The 15,178-nt window shown below is 32.2% G+C and overlaps 3 protein-coding genes across 3 annotated transcripts in view; 1 reads left to right on the top strand and 2 right to left on the bottom strand.

Annotated features, from left to right (window-relative positions):
* LOC102600717 (agamous-like MADS-box protein AGL11) overlaps positions 1 to 4,764 on the top strand; it is a 7,653-nt gene extending 2,889 nt beyond the window's left edge. The window contains exons 3-8 of the mRNA XM_006356451.2: positions 2,521 to 2,602; positions 2,760 to 2,821; positions 2,937 to 3,036; positions 3,617 to 3,658; positions 3,771 to 3,812; positions 4,576 to 4,764. Coding sequence (XP_006356513.1) covers positions 2,521 to 2,602; positions 2,760 to 2,821; positions 2,937 to 3,036; positions 3,617 to 3,658; positions 3,771 to 3,812; positions 4,576 to 4,764 — 517 coding nt within the window. The remainder of the gene's footprint in view (positions 1 to 2,520; positions 2,603 to 2,759; positions 2,822 to 2,936; positions 3,037 to 3,616; positions 3,659 to 3,770; positions 3,813 to 4,575) is intronic.
* Positions 4,765 to 5,728: 964 nt separating this feature from the next.
* Positions 5,729 to 6,165, bottom strand: LOC102600391 (protein yippee-like At4g27745). Its single transcript, XM_006356450.1, has 2 exons — positions 6,073 to 6,165; positions 5,729 to 5,956 (listed from the first exon to the last, which is right to left on the bottom strand). The coding sequence occupies exons 1-2, from the start codon at positions 6,163 to 6,165 to the stop codon at positions 5,729 to 5,731; spliced, it is 321 nt and encodes a 106-aa protein (XP_006356512.1).
* Positions 6,166 to 6,331: 166 nt separating this feature from the next.
* Positions 6,332 to 9,496, bottom strand: LOC102589693 (protein AIG1-like). The gene is made up of 6 exons (XM_006356497.2): positions 9,261 to 9,496; positions 8,479 to 8,750; positions 7,942 to 8,106; positions 7,722 to 7,853; positions 6,758 to 6,902; positions 6,332 to 6,432 (listed from the first exon to the last, which is right to left on the bottom strand). The coding sequence occupies exons 1-6, from the start codon at positions 9,484 to 9,486 to the stop codon at positions 6,332 to 6,334; spliced, it is 1,041 nt and encodes a 346-aa protein (XP_006356559.1). The 5' UTR covers positions 9,487 to 9,496.
* Between the last annotated feature and the right edge of the window lie 5,682 nt (positions 9,497 to 15,178).

Genomic DNA, 15,178 nt, shown 5'->3' with positions numbered 1-15,178 from the left:
GGGGGATGTTGGGTACATGGGCTATGGGAATGGAGGTTATCAGGTGGGGTGAAGATCGATGTTGTGTGTTGAAGGTAGATCACATAGAATGTTATATGTGAAACTTATTTTCCTTACTTTCACTAGAAAATTATTCATTTTTTCTCAGTTTTAAGAAATTTGTTTTTTTTTTTTAAAAGTTTGACTAACCAAAAACGAGAAGATTAAAAAAATAATAAAATAGAAAACATTTTCCTCCATATCGAAAATATCCTATATGATGTATGTCGGTCAACACAGTACCTAAGTCACAAAAGATTAATAAGAAAAGTGATCTTGAGCCTAATTAACTTTACCTCAAAGGTTAGTTTATGAGATAAAAATTATAATAAAAAAAGTGATCTTAGGTCTAATTAACTCTACCTAAAAACTTGGTTCATGAGGTAAAAACTATCCAAAATCATATAGGAATACACATTGCCTGTCATTCACCATCAATGTGAGATACTAATACTTCTGTACACTTAGTTCTGTCAACTAGAGCGTGAACAATATAATATGAGGATCCAACATCAAATAAGTTAAGAAATAAGATGAATATGACTTTAATATCACGATAAAAAAAGGACATCCTCAAGTGGTGTCAAATAATAGTGCTTGCCTTTTAGGAGATGCCCACACCTGTAGGGCCTTACTTACTTCCTGCCTAAAAGAATTGTGCACCTACTAGCTAGACGAACTAGTGGAGGCGCTATTTTGGGACATACTGAAAATCATGTCTTTCAAATCAAAAAAGGGAAATTTAGGAAGAAAGATGAAGTGTGGCATGTTATGCACTCAAATTGCTCACACAAAGGAATTATCTCTATTTATAAGGCAATGTTACATATTACGGTCTTTACACTACTTTTACTTTTACTGTTGTATGAACAGTTTAAATTAGTGAATCTTTCTTAATCATTCCGATCGAAACTTGTATGTAATATTTGTACCTTAGTGTATGCATAAAGGTCTGAAAACTCTTTTTTTTTATTTGAATTATATTTTAAGAACAAACCTCTACCCTATCCTTGAGCCCCTCTACCAAAGCCTAGTTAATAACTCAATCTCAAATGCCTAGTTCATGAAATTAGAATTTGTCAAAAGTTAAACCATATTAGAAGACTAATCCCCACGCCCGCCACCGGCATGTGATATAATTAACTGAATAAAATTAAAGTGTCCTCTCATAATAATTTTTTAAATGAAATGGTTCCCACTTCAATATAGTACCAAAGCAGGTACATATCCTGAGTTCGAGTAATCACCATTATCAATTAAAAGTTAATTTTTTGCATGTTTGGCCGTGAGTGTGATCTCTCTGACCTCTTAAACTTTTAAATAAGATGGTTTACGCATTTCAACAACTATGGTACTTCCGTTATTAAATCTCGATGTCTATATATATATAGACAGACTTACATATGCAAGAAAATGAATGAGTACTACTAATTATGACAAAGAATATTTATTTGTTTATACATGAAAAAGTGAAATGGACACACCAGACTAATAAGCACTAAAAGAAGTATTGAGAAGTCTCATCATGAGTGACTTGTGATTCATTTCCATTATATATATCATTGTGATTTGTATTCTTCTGTTACCAGGATCTTTTTTAGTTTCCTCTTGTAGCTTATGCACTATAAAGTTTTCCTGCTTTGGTTTGTGGTAGTGAATATACGTTCTCTCTTCACTTTTATTTCTACATATTCATTAAAAAGTTGAGCATTGTACTTCTCCCATATATAAGGTCTCCCTATTGCATGCATATGGAATATTAAAGCCTTTTAAAAATAAAAAGTACATATTATTATCACCCTAAAATGTAAAAAGTTATGATTCCAAAGATAGTGCAACATAAAAGGAGAGAAGAGAAATCTTCAAAAATTACATCATCACAAATTTCATTTTCTTATCAATGCTTTATATATAAGTAAATCATTCTCTTGTTTTTATTTGTTTCCATTTCTAGCTTTTGGTTTCATTGACATGATCTTTTTATGCAACAAAAAGTACTAGTACTAATTTATGTGGCATTGTTTGAATTTCGAGAGTCAAACTTTTTAATTTTAAGACTGAATTTAGACATATAATTTTTAAGTGTTTTATAATAAAATTTACATATTTGAAAATTAAGTAAAAAATATGATAAGTCACAATAATTAACTATATGATTTAATTTCAATACGGATAGAGATGACTGGAGGATTTTTTTTTTTTTTAGGTTTAATGCATAAATAATCTTTTTAAATTGTTGGTAAATTTTATTAGATACTGAAATAACGACTTGTTTTAATTGAACACCTGGAAATATATATGATAAAAAATATTCTTATTAGACACTTTCCGTTAAAATTTAGAAAATGACTTTTGGGCATGTGTGTTCTCAAGTACCTATTAAGTTAACTACTTAACATATATCACCTTATTTAATTATATAAATTAGCCTCAATATTTTATTGTTTATAAAATATATGATAAAACTTTTGGGATACACAGCATTAAGGCAACTATTGAACGATACAAGAAGGCAACTGCTGAAACCTCTAATGCTTGCACCACTCAAGAGCTCAATGCTCAGGTAATTAATTAAGCAAAATCCTTAGTGCTAATAACTTTTTGATGCTAAACAATTAGAATTTGTCACTAATTCTATTTCGCGATGGATTATAAAAAAAAACAAAATTATTAGCTATATCACAAAAATTTATATATTGTTTTGGCTATCATGTATGTAGTTTTATCAACAAGAATCAAAAAAGCTGCGCCAACAGATACAAATGATGCAGAATTCAAACAGGTAACGCTATAATTAATTCATTAAATTAAATTAGAGATGAATTTTAAAACTAATTCCATTAATTGTTTTCTAAAAATTTATATACATAAAATATTATATATATATCCACGTGTAGACATCTGGTTGGTGAAGGGTTAAGTTGTTTGAACGTAAGAGAGCTGAAGCAGTTGGAAAATAGACTTGAACGAGGCATCAGTAGAATCAGATCAAAAAAGGTATATTTGTAAAATTGTTAGCTAGGACTATTAAAATATTGTTGTAATTACATACTATTGCATTGTTTGGAGTTGCAAACAATACATATTTTTCTTTACGCATTATGACAAAATTATTTCATGAAAATATGACTCTCCTGACATGCTTCAAGCCATTTGGATCTGTTCATATATAGTCCAAGGCCCTAAATTGAGTAATGGGAAACCTTGCCCTTTTTAATTTTTTTTTAATTTTTTGATATGTCATATAGAGAAAAGAAACAAAAAGTTTGATATTGTTTTTGTTTGGTAATTAAATGAATTATAAGAAAACAAATAAATTAATTGAAACTTGATAAGAGTTGAGCAACATGGGTTATGATCCATTGTTTAGTCCATCGTGATACAACTCATCTCAGCCCAGATAACTTTTGAATGGATTAACGATCCGCTCATTTATTAACTTAACTCATTGTAATCCGATCTGTCCTTTTGACAACATTACATGTAGTGACAATGTTAGCCTAAGTAGCAAAATATTTATGTTGATCATACAAATCCTCATAACAATAGCTTTGATGTTTGTTATGTGGTTGAACAGCATGAGATGATACTGGCTGAAACTGAGAATTTGCAGAAGAGGGTAATAATTTATTGAAACTTGTTTTTATCCTTTTTGTGTTTTCGGTTCAGACCAATTAATATCACTATATATGTTTGGCACATTATAATCTTTCAACTTGCTGTTTTAATAGGAAATTCTACTGGAACAGGAGAATGCATTCCTTAGATCAAAGGTACTTTTAATTAGTAGCACACATTTCTTTTAAATTAGTCACTAAGAAAAATAATACATTTTTATATTTATGGATAGACTTAATTAATACATCAATAATCACTTAAACTTGTTAGTATATTTATTTAGACACTTGAACTATGGTCTATTCCACTTAAGCAACTGAACACGATAAAGTGTTCCTAATTATTTTAGATACTTCTGGTTCAACTTTTTTGACTAATGTTTGCGTGTGTTCTTAATTGTATATTTGGTAATTAAGTTAATCACAGAATATGTCATTTCATTTTAATTATACGCACCAACCTTAATTGAATCATGCATGCTTAAGACGTCGTTACTTATTGAGGCTAATGCATGTAATTTAAGCAAGCAGTGACACTTTTTAAGGGATCAACTTCTCCATATAATTGACACTTGAGAATATTCCCAAAAGTTATTAAAGTGTCAAATAGAAACACTTTATCATATGTTCATGTGCTCAATTAGAACAAACAGGAGTTTGTTTAAATGAAGTTGACATACATTTTTTCCCCAAAATTGCAAATTTTCATTTAGTTACTTTAGTATTATTAATATTATTACTTTTAAAAAAAAATGGGGATAGGGAAAGGGAGGTGGGGAGGGGATTATAAGGGGGAAAATCAAACTCTTACCGATAAGGTGGGAGTTTAGATAACCAACTATCTGAGCTAGCTACGTACTAATATTCCCATTTAGTTATTTTCTCTCATGGAGATTACTGAAAATATTATTGCTTTCAGATAGCAGAAAATGAGAGGCTTCAGGAACTAAGCATGATGCCAGCACCAGGAGGACAAGAGTACAGTGCAATACAGCAATATTTAGCAAGAAATATGCTTCAACTTAATATGATGGAAGGCCAAGGTGTCTCTTCTTATGATCCATTGCCTCCTCCTCATCATGACAAGAAGTCCCTTGAACTTCAGTAGAGTATGTACTCTTCACTTCCTCAAACAAAAATCTTTACATTATCACTATTAATTTTTTTAGTTCAAGTTATATACACTGTTAGTGTAATTAAGTAAAGTGTTGCACTATCAAGTCACATCTACATGTCATATCAAGCAACCTGTCTTATTTTCAAGATTACAAATATCACAATTCAAGTAGTATCATTTAGGTGACAAAGCCCACAATTTGAGCCAAGAGTCTTTCAAAAACAATCTCTCTACCTTTATGAGGTAGGGGTAAGATCTGCGTACACTCTACCCTCTCTAGATCCACTCGTGGGATTTCACCAGATATGTTCTTATTGTAGATAATGTAAACGATTTACACCAATGGTATATATAACTTGAATATTTTTTGTTGCAAAACTAAGCTCAAAATGTATGTTTGAACATACCTGTTTCTCCACTGATGATTCGTGTTTCTTTTGATGCAGATAAAATTCCCAGCAAGAGGTTTGAGAATTTTACAAAAGAAATTTAATGTCTACAACTTATGAAGTAATCTCTGATGATTGTATGTTACTTAAATTAGTACCTTATTTTGTGTATTTGAATTGTTTGTTTTGGGGTTTGTAAGAAATTTGAACTTATGATGAGCTTAGAAAGTATGTTGAAGTTCACTCTTTATAAGCCTTTGAGAAACTATAGCCCTCAAATCAATAGAGATATATAGGCACTGATAAACCAGCAAATCCGGCTTGTATGGAATGAGTACATATATACTTTCTGAAGATAATCGCGAATACAGAAAGAATTTATGAAACAAAAGTAACAAAATCAGTGAATTATGAGGAACAAAAGATGTTATAACGTGAAACAAAAGTGACAATACGGATGTTGATAATTCTGATGGAAAGTTAGTAGAGTGAAAGCTCAGAGACAGGAAAAAAATACTTTGCATCAAAGTACTGAAATATAAAATAAAAAAGACTATTGTTATGAGTTACCAATTGTCTTTAACAATTTTGCATAGCTCGAGTACGAATTTCCCTTCCTTGTACTTCTGCGATGGCTCAACAGCTTTTTCATACTTCCAACCCAATACCTCGTTGCAATCCACACAGTAAATGTCAGCAATTGTGTGAAGACCAGTTGTGAGACGTTTTTCTTCATTGGTTCCAACAACAACATTTCTCACATGAGCAAAAAGGAAAGCCTTGCCTTTCTTTGACTGAAAAACAGATATTTATTTTTTCTACAGTTAATGGACAGAAACCAGACGATCACAGATAAAGTGCATGACAATACCAATCTAGTAACTATATATGGGCAGATGAAATTGTTCACCTGGAAGTTGGTAGAGATGATATCATCGTGAAATGAGACATGTCTTCGACATTTGTAGCAGCTGTAAGAGCGATGTTTGACTAATTCATCCATCCAACAAAACCGGAAGACAAAAGTTAATACTTTACACTAGGACAACAAGACACAAAGAATAAGCGGCCAAACTCAGAAGGAAATGAGAACGATCCAGAAATCTGTACTAGTTTAAACTTACAAGGCGACAACACAACCTCTGTAAATTTTTCTATAAAGATTGATATTATTCAAAAGCTTTCCCTCTAGCTAGCAAAAGAACTCTAAAAAACTTGACTATACCAGCAAATGTCACATGCCAATGAAAACTTCCCTCAGTACCACAGTCTATAATATATTGCCAAAGTACTCTGATTCATTCTCAAAATTCAAGCTCCAAATAATTGAACGAACTATATATTATGCATGATATGAGTAATCTTAAAGTCTCATGAAGACAATAAGCAAAAAGGAACTTAAGAAGCATGTTGAGTTCAGTATTAATTGGCCATTAATAAACAATATGGCCCAAGTCAATAGAAATTCAAGAAAGTATCATCTTCTAACCAACATATCTTCTTTTGAGTATGAAGAGGGTAGAAAAGATTGCAAAAGTGATCGAAGTTCTAGTTCTTCCAAAATCACGTCAACAACTAAAAGAATAGACACTGACCTGTGAGCTCCTCAGTCTCTCTTTGAGCTTTCTCTAAGCTATCTTTCAATTCACGAATTTTGCTTTCTGCCTCTAACCGAGCAGTATGCTCCTCCTCCAATTGCTTTTCAAGACTATGCATGGTCTTGTTCATCTTAGATTCAGCCTATCAAATATGTACAGATAGGTCCATAAAATGCTCAAGTGCACTATCAAGAAATAAGATGAACTACCTAATTCATAGACCACGGCCAAAAGCTAGAATTAGTTATGAGTCAAATAATATAAGGAATTTCCCAAATTAAACTTTTAGCATTTACAAATTAAAAAAAATCTAATATTCATGTTTGACAATTACTTTTGAATGCAATTTACAAATAGATAAATTTCTTGATGAACAAAATTCAATTAATTTCATACCAAAATTTGCAAATTGGCTCTCACAAGAGACTGTCGAAAGTTGAAAGTGACATCAGCTATCAATGTAGCTGGTGAAAATGATTTCTGCAATTAATGTCTCACAGAACCGAGAACGTATTGTTCTAGAACAAAAGCAATTTAACAGTCTCACTTTTTTAGTCTTCTTAGAGCTGTGAAAACAGAAAATCATATCTTTCAGTGTTGTCCCACCTCTTATTAGACGTAGAATATCTTAAAAAGGAAAAAAAAGAGAGGCCAATCTAGCAACATGAAAGCATAAACTTAGGGAGCTTAGAAAGTCGGCACAAGCTTGTTTCTTCAAACTATAATTCTCTGCATGCTAAACTTGCTCTAGCAAAATGCAGACACAAGTAACAATCTCAAACTTCTTTAATGATATATTTCAACTACGATGGAAACTAATGCATTCTAAACAAATTGATGATTATAGTTACAGGCTCAATCCAGAAATTTAGGATATGGTAGCTGAAGTTTTATTTTAACACTGACAACTGATGTTTTCAAATGACAACTGAAGCAAAAGTGTGTCAACAGTGGTACCTACCATTTTAGTTATTCGCCTTTGTTGCTCCACGAAAGAGAACCTCTGCAGTTGTTCCTTCAACTCAGTTACCCCTTGCTTTAAATCTCCGAGCAAAGAATTAACCTCCACTGAGTCATTACGAAGCTTCATCTTCTATAAATGAGGAGATGAAAAGATAGGTTATTGCTCCCCTTCTCCACATTAAGAAAATCCAACAAATTAGTTAATGTTGTATACATGCCTTTACTTCCTCAAATAATTCACTCGTATATGGTTTTCGACCAGTCATTTGTACAACCATATTCACATGGAAAAGTAGTTCCCTCAATTGTTCAGCTTTCTTCGCTGGATCTTCAGTTTTATTGTCGAAAAACACTTGTCTATTCCCACACATCTTAAGAACTTCCTGCAATGGTAGGAAGAACTAATTTTGGAACGATTTACACATTCTTGAGCATGCAAAGGTGAAAATAGTAACAGACAAATGGGAGTATTTTTAAATACAAAACTATGACAATTCTCTAGTAGATTCATCCCACAAACTGAAAACATTTAGCTACAGAAGGAAAAAGAATTGTCATGAGCCAATAAAAATTCTTCGTTAGCTGAATATAACCATTGAAGATCAAGAAATCATCCAAAATTGGAACAAAATGAAGAAGCCTCTTAAGTAGACGAATGCTAAAGCGCCTGTATATTAGTTAGTAGAATCAGTCAGCTTATTCCAAAGGATATGGTGCAAATACATTAAACAATAAATCTCTGCACGGGACTTTACCTTTAAATCCTCGGGGCAGGAATGATCTAAGGGATCATTCAAAGAGTCATTATCTTCGAGCTTATCCCCTCCAGTGTAGACCACAATCATGTAATCACAAATTTTGGTCCCAAAGAGCTTCTTAAAGTACTGGATAGCAGCCTGTTCTTCTTTTGAAAAGCTAGTTCGTACAGACAAAACAAAAAGAACAGCGTGGACACCATCATCGGCCAAATCAATGCACTTACCAATTTCATTTCCAACTAATCCAGATTCAGCTGTAAAATCAAATCCTGTATTTTCCACAAGGCACAGACTAAGCTATCAGCGACTTTACAGATTATCTGACGGATATAAGAAATAGAGAAGCAAGATTCAGCAAATTCATGTTATCTATACTACGCAAATTTCCTATGATGGTATTCACTTTTCCCATATCCTAATGACATTCTTTTTGCAAATGTCATGCACCATATGTTATCAAATTACTCTACATATCCATATCTTGTTTCAAGTATGCTACAACAACAACAACAAACCCAGTGTCATTCCACAAGCAGGGTCTGAGGAAGGTGGTGTGTACACAGCCTTACCTTTACCTTGTGAAGGTAGAGAGACTGTTTCAGATAGAACCTCGGCGTTTCAAGTATGCTACTTATCATATAATAGGAATTGTTAATCATACACATTAAATAATTGACTCTACACTTCTCTTAGAATTAAATTGACTTCAAGATTCTAGTTAACACATAACACTAAAAAAAGGAGCTCAATTATAATTAACATAAAACAATTGACCGTACCAGGGGTATCGATGACATCAAGAATCTGTCCATCTTCTAATCGAGTCCTCTGAATCTCACAAGTTCTTGTAACAGCACCAAAGCTAGACCTCAACTGGAATGCATTTCTACCAAGAATGCTATTGCCTGTGGCACTTTTTCCTTCACCTATGCACCCAATCATAAGTAGTGTCTGAGCTTCATTTGCAATAAACTCCCAATCATCACTGACTGAACTTCCTCCCATCTTATCTTATCAGATCAAATTACCTTAAGCAACAGGTCACAGTCAGGTTAACCATGAAACAGCTGAATTAAAGATCAACAACAAACAAAGTCTTTCTGATTGTTACGTAAATCTATATAATGATAACCCTTTAGATAAAAGATTCAAGCCATTGGAAGCAGAACAAAATATACACTTTTTAAGAAGGGATTTCACATGCATATATGCCAGTGCTAAAAACCTTTGAAAGTCAAACCCAAGACGATTAGTTCCTGGATATGGGAAAACTAAGGTCAGGATCAGGTTTCGGCCAAACTCAGTAACTTTGGCTCAGGTAGTGAATTTGTATTAAGAAATATATTAAATATGTACAAATTTTAAGTTTCGAACCCAGTTATTGACACTTGAAATCATAGTTCTAAAATTCAAAAACAATAAGGTTAAGATTCTGGCTCCGCTTGTGGTCTCATAGACTAAGATAGTATAATATCTACATTTTCTTGGTGGAAATCAGGTTTTAAGTCTATTACATCTAAAAAGTAATGACAAGGTTAACAAGGGTATGAATATTTTTTTTGATTTCCGACCTGGTGTCCGGTTACCCAGACTAAAGTAAAACACTCCCTAATAAAGGCGACTCCGTACCCAAGGAGGCTCGAATCCGAGACCTCTTGATTAAGGATGAATGAATAGTTACCACTTCACCACAACCCTTGTTGGTAGGGCATGAATATTCACTTATAATCAATATATTGAAAGGTTGGAATAAATGACAATGCAAGTAGTAAACAATCTTCGTTCGAAAAATGATACACATTATATAGTGTCTATAGTAATTTAATAATTACTTGATCGACAAAAGAACAAATATAAGGAATTCCTGATAATACAATGCCATATTTCACACAATTACACACACAAAAGCAAGATGATAGTAGAAATTTCTACACTATAATAAACAAGTAGAGAGCCAAAATAAATGGAGTACAATTTTGCTAACCTAGAGAGAGTGGGGCTGCAGGAGATTGACTTATGACGGCAGATAATCCCTTTATTAAGAAACGATTATTGGGCCACAACAAAACAAAAAATTAGGCCTGATTAGTGCGTTAAAATCTCCTGAGAAAATAACCAATTTTTAATACAAAAAATAATATTTAAATAAAATTATTTTAGCTGAAATATGGAACAATTCCAGCGTATGGTGTTAAGGTTGAATTTTTTTACAAGTGAAACTTGTGCGGAATTTCAAAATGTGTAAGTTCAAACTCAAGGAAAGATATATGAAATTTAAATTTGTAAAGATTCAAATTCTAATTATTTTATGAAGTTTGAAATCAATAGTTATGGCAGAATTTTGAATAGATATTATTAGTAAAATAATATTTCTATATATAAAAAACTTTATGATTGTACTAGGAAATTATATTTTTAAAGTCAGATTGGAACTCTAGCACATACTCACCTTGCATATTGAGCTGGAGTGTCACTTGATTAAATTTTTTTGAAATCTCAACAAATTGTGCTGGAATTTGCCTCATTGGAGTTTCGAGGTTCAACATACCATATTAGTGTTTTTCGTGTTATCGTAATATTATTTCCACATTAAAGAATGTTTATATATGCTGAATAGTTTTTTTTTTTTTTTTTAGTTAAATTTTTGGCCCTATGGACCAATGCTGAATAGTTTTCAGATGGTGATTAAAACTTAATTAACCGTCCTAGTGGATATTTGCTAATGTATCTCCCAAATATATGTTAAAATAGCATATTTATCTCTAGCAAATTAATGATAATTCTCATCCTATTTTCGTATGTGAAAAAAATATATATAATTCAAAAATTAAGAAAGAGTCATGATAAGTTCCAACTGTGACTTTCAAGTGGCCTAAAGGAAGGCAGAAAGACATCTTCATAAAATTGAAGATGAACGTTTTTGGTAAGCTACCCTTAAAGATTTATGGGTGCTTATCGTTATTTACATATGATTTAGGAAAGTTTTCTCCATAGATCCGCCCCTGCTATCGTCTTAGTAGTTAGTATTAGTATATACTACTTGGAGCTGCAACCTATTACTTACAAGTTCCATTTATTTTAGGAAATAAGGTTAGTAGATAGTTGTGTGTTGTCTTATAAGAGGGATCAGCTTGGTGCTTGTTACATGTTTCTCGTTGTATACCAATAGCATTCGTACTAGTCTCATAGTTTCTTATCCTTCGATTTCTTTTACTTCCTGTTGTTTCTTTGCTTTAGTTATCACATGTTTGCATTTTTTTTTTAGACCTCATGTATGAGGTCGATGCCTCGATCTGCTGGTGTTACATCTACCTGTGAGCTTCAATTGCCAAATGGACCAATACTAAATGTGATTGATACGCCTGGTATGTATATTATAGCATAGCAATTTACTGTATGTAACTACAATGTGTGCTTGATTTAGCACATTTACATGTCTGCAATATCTTGTATATACTTATCATGGAAAGCTTTATCCTGTATTATAGTCAATTTATTTATTAAAAAAGTTGCTACTTTGCTAAAATATGTACATGATTTGATTTTTTAACAACTCTGTATGACATTGTGGGAATTGCAGGGTGGTTTGATTTTTCCCTTGATCTAGAAATTATTGGAAAAGAGCTCGTTAAGTGCATCGATTTGGCTAAAGATGGCATCCATGCTGTTCTTTTAGTTCTTTCTGTGAGAAGTCACTTTTCAAGAGAACAGCAAGCAGTCGTCCAGAGTCTTTTAACATTTCTTCGGTAACGATATTACTGACTACATGATTGTGGTATTCACTGGTGGAGATGATCTGGAAGATCATGATGTAACATTGGATGCTTACTTAGGCGCTGACTACCCTGAACCATTGAATGTAGAGATGATCTTATTAATGTATGTTACACAGGTAAATTATTTTGATTTTCGTTACAGAAAACTCTTGCAATGTGCCAAAATCGACTAGTGCAGTTTGACAACAAGACTAAGGACGCAAATGAAAGACCTTCTTTTCCAAGTTAATTTGGTTGGGGAAAAGAATGGTTATAAACCATATACATACAATTTATTCAAGGAATTGAAGGATTGAACTTATTTATCATTTACTAATTGTCTGGATTCTATTTAAACATTATTCCATTTTGTTTATCGAGTTGGATTAGATCCTTCGTTCCCATTTACAGGAAGGAGCTACAAATTTTGGTACTCAGAAGGCAAACGTTGATTCCTCAGCCGGATACTCTGAGGAAGAGTTGAAGGACCAAATGCAGAGGTCCCATGAGGAGCAAATTAGACGAATAACTGAAGTGGTATATAATTGTGATTGTTTATATATGAAATCATGTAGAGTATTGGCCTGTTTATGAAGCAATGATAACAAAAACTTTACCATCAACTTGATTAATAAATTCTAACAGTCAATGTTTTTCCATTGTTGGGCCAATGTCTATGTATTGGACAGGTAAAATTTAAGCTGAAGGACACCAAACAAAATCTAGAAAAGCAATTAGAGAAGGAGCATGCTGCTAGGCATGTGGCTGAACAAAAGGCGAAAAAAGCTCATAAGAAATTCAAGGATGAGAATCGAAAGCTAAAAGATCTCCTTGAGAGGTCTCGACAGGAGACTAAGGAGGTCCGAGATAGGATGCTGCAAAACTGCAACATTTTGGAAGTAAAGATATGGGGAATGTGTATGTTTTGGAAGTACTTTAGCTAAGTTTGTTTTGAGGTTATGTTTGCACTCTCTTTGATTTCATCCTCTTCCATTTTGTGAATAAGACTGTTACTAAGGGAAGGGCTTCCAGTATATATCTTTAAAAAGTTGTTTTTGACTTTATACATGATCTATGCACAATATAATTTTTCGACAAAGAGCGTTTGAGTGACCACTTTTGGGCCAAAGTAGCCTGGATGTGCATTTTCATTTGGCTTGTGCCTATGAGTTCTTTGATTATTGCAGAGCCAATTGCCCAATATCTACTGGTGTCCCGGTAATTATATCATAATGGCATTTTTAACATTAGATAAGTATGTTCAATATTAAAAGAAAATTTATTCTACTTTTTCTTAAATAAGAATAATTTAGTAAATTATATTTTGTTTTATTTTTTTAAAAATAATTTGAATCGGTAAAAACGATAATTAAAATGGAAGAAGTTTTGTACTCCAGTTGACAAAAATAAAATACTCTAGTAAAAGGAAGATTTATAAAAAGTATATTTAATGATAATTAAATTATTATGGTAATGGAAAAACTACTTAACTACACATACGTCACTATCATATATACTATATTTACCTCTAGTTTAAAACAATTACATATATTACCATTTTTAATATTTATACCATATATTTTAAAAAATCTAATCAGATACTTAAATTCCTTAAATATAATATTAAATAATTATCTTAAATTTAAACTCCTTAATTAATGGTCCATTAACAAGTCTATTTTTTTAAAACTCAAATTTGTTGTTTCCCCCACCCCCACGTCCACCAGCCGCTTTATTCTTCATCTTCTCCCTCTTTCTTACTTCATACTTGCATGTTTAAATCTTCATTATTCATATAGGTTTATTTCTATTATTTTATTATTCTCTTGTATGATCTTGATTTTGTATTTGGGTTAAAGTTCATAATGTTCTGAAGTATAATTTTAAAAAGTTTTACAAATTAGATTTTATATTTTTTGATGTATTGTTTCTCAAACACTTTAATGCATGACTATTTTCAAAATCGAATGATTCTTGTTAAAGGTACTACATACATTAACAATATTTTACTAAATCAAACAACTTTTATTTATTTTCACTCATGAATTTCTCATTGCAGGAAGGTTTTGAAGATCCAGGAAACCAAGGAAAAGCTAGCAGCCAAGAGCTAAGCCTTTAATCCTTCATAATGTCGTGAGAGGAGTTTGATATTGCAGGCCACTAGGGAATCATGACTATATTTTGATTTTTGGTCTTGAGATTTGTATGTTGTTGTTTTTTCGTTAAAATTGATATTGGAAGTCTTTCTTCAGTTTGTCGAAATATCTGTTCTCCTAGATATCTCAATTTTTTTGTTCTGGATATTTAAAATTTTTACGAATATTTGCATTTCAATTCAACTGGGCTATTCAAACTAGTGTTGAATCTCAAATCTGTATATATGACTATGAGTTTGTTTTGATGCATTTTCAATCTTTATGAATCAATGATTTACATCTGTTGTTCATTCGCGAACATTCAAGCCGAGAATATTAGATACACATCAGGTGTACATGTATCTCGTTAAGAGTTCATGTATCTGAGTTAAAATTATATGTATTTATGAGAAAGAATTTTGAATTTTTTTACTTTTTCTTGGAAAACTGATGATAACATGGCCAGCATGGATGACACTAACATGAGTGGCATATACCCCTCAAGACCATTCACACGGAGTCAAGCAAAGGATCTTCAAGTCCTACAAGCAATGTTCATGAAAAGGGAAGCATTAGAGGAGCTTGAAGGTCACCAAAGAAGGACATACAATGTTTGTAAGGTACATCAAAATGAGAAGGAAGAAGGAAAGAGGCCATGTGTGCAAATGACCATTTCATGAATTCAAGAATTCACAAAAGAAGGCAACCAAACAAGGCCCTTATCTCATTAAGGGTAAAATTGTCAAAAGTGTCTTGTTTATTTTTTTTAGTATAAATAGTAGTCTCTTTTATTTTGGCTATATTGAA

The sequence above is a fragment of the Solanum tuberosum genome, unplaced genomic scaffold (genome assembly GCF_000226075.1).
Source record: "Solanum tuberosum cultivar DM 1-3 516 R44 unplaced genomic scaffold, SolTub_3.0 scf00222, whole genome shotgun sequence".
Classification (NCBI taxonomy): domain Eukaryota; kingdom Viridiplantae; phylum Streptophyta; class Magnoliopsida; order Solanales; family Solanaceae; genus Solanum; species Solanum tuberosum.
Note: the sequence above shows the minus strand (reverse complement) of the source record. Positions and strands in the feature narration are given on the sequence as shown.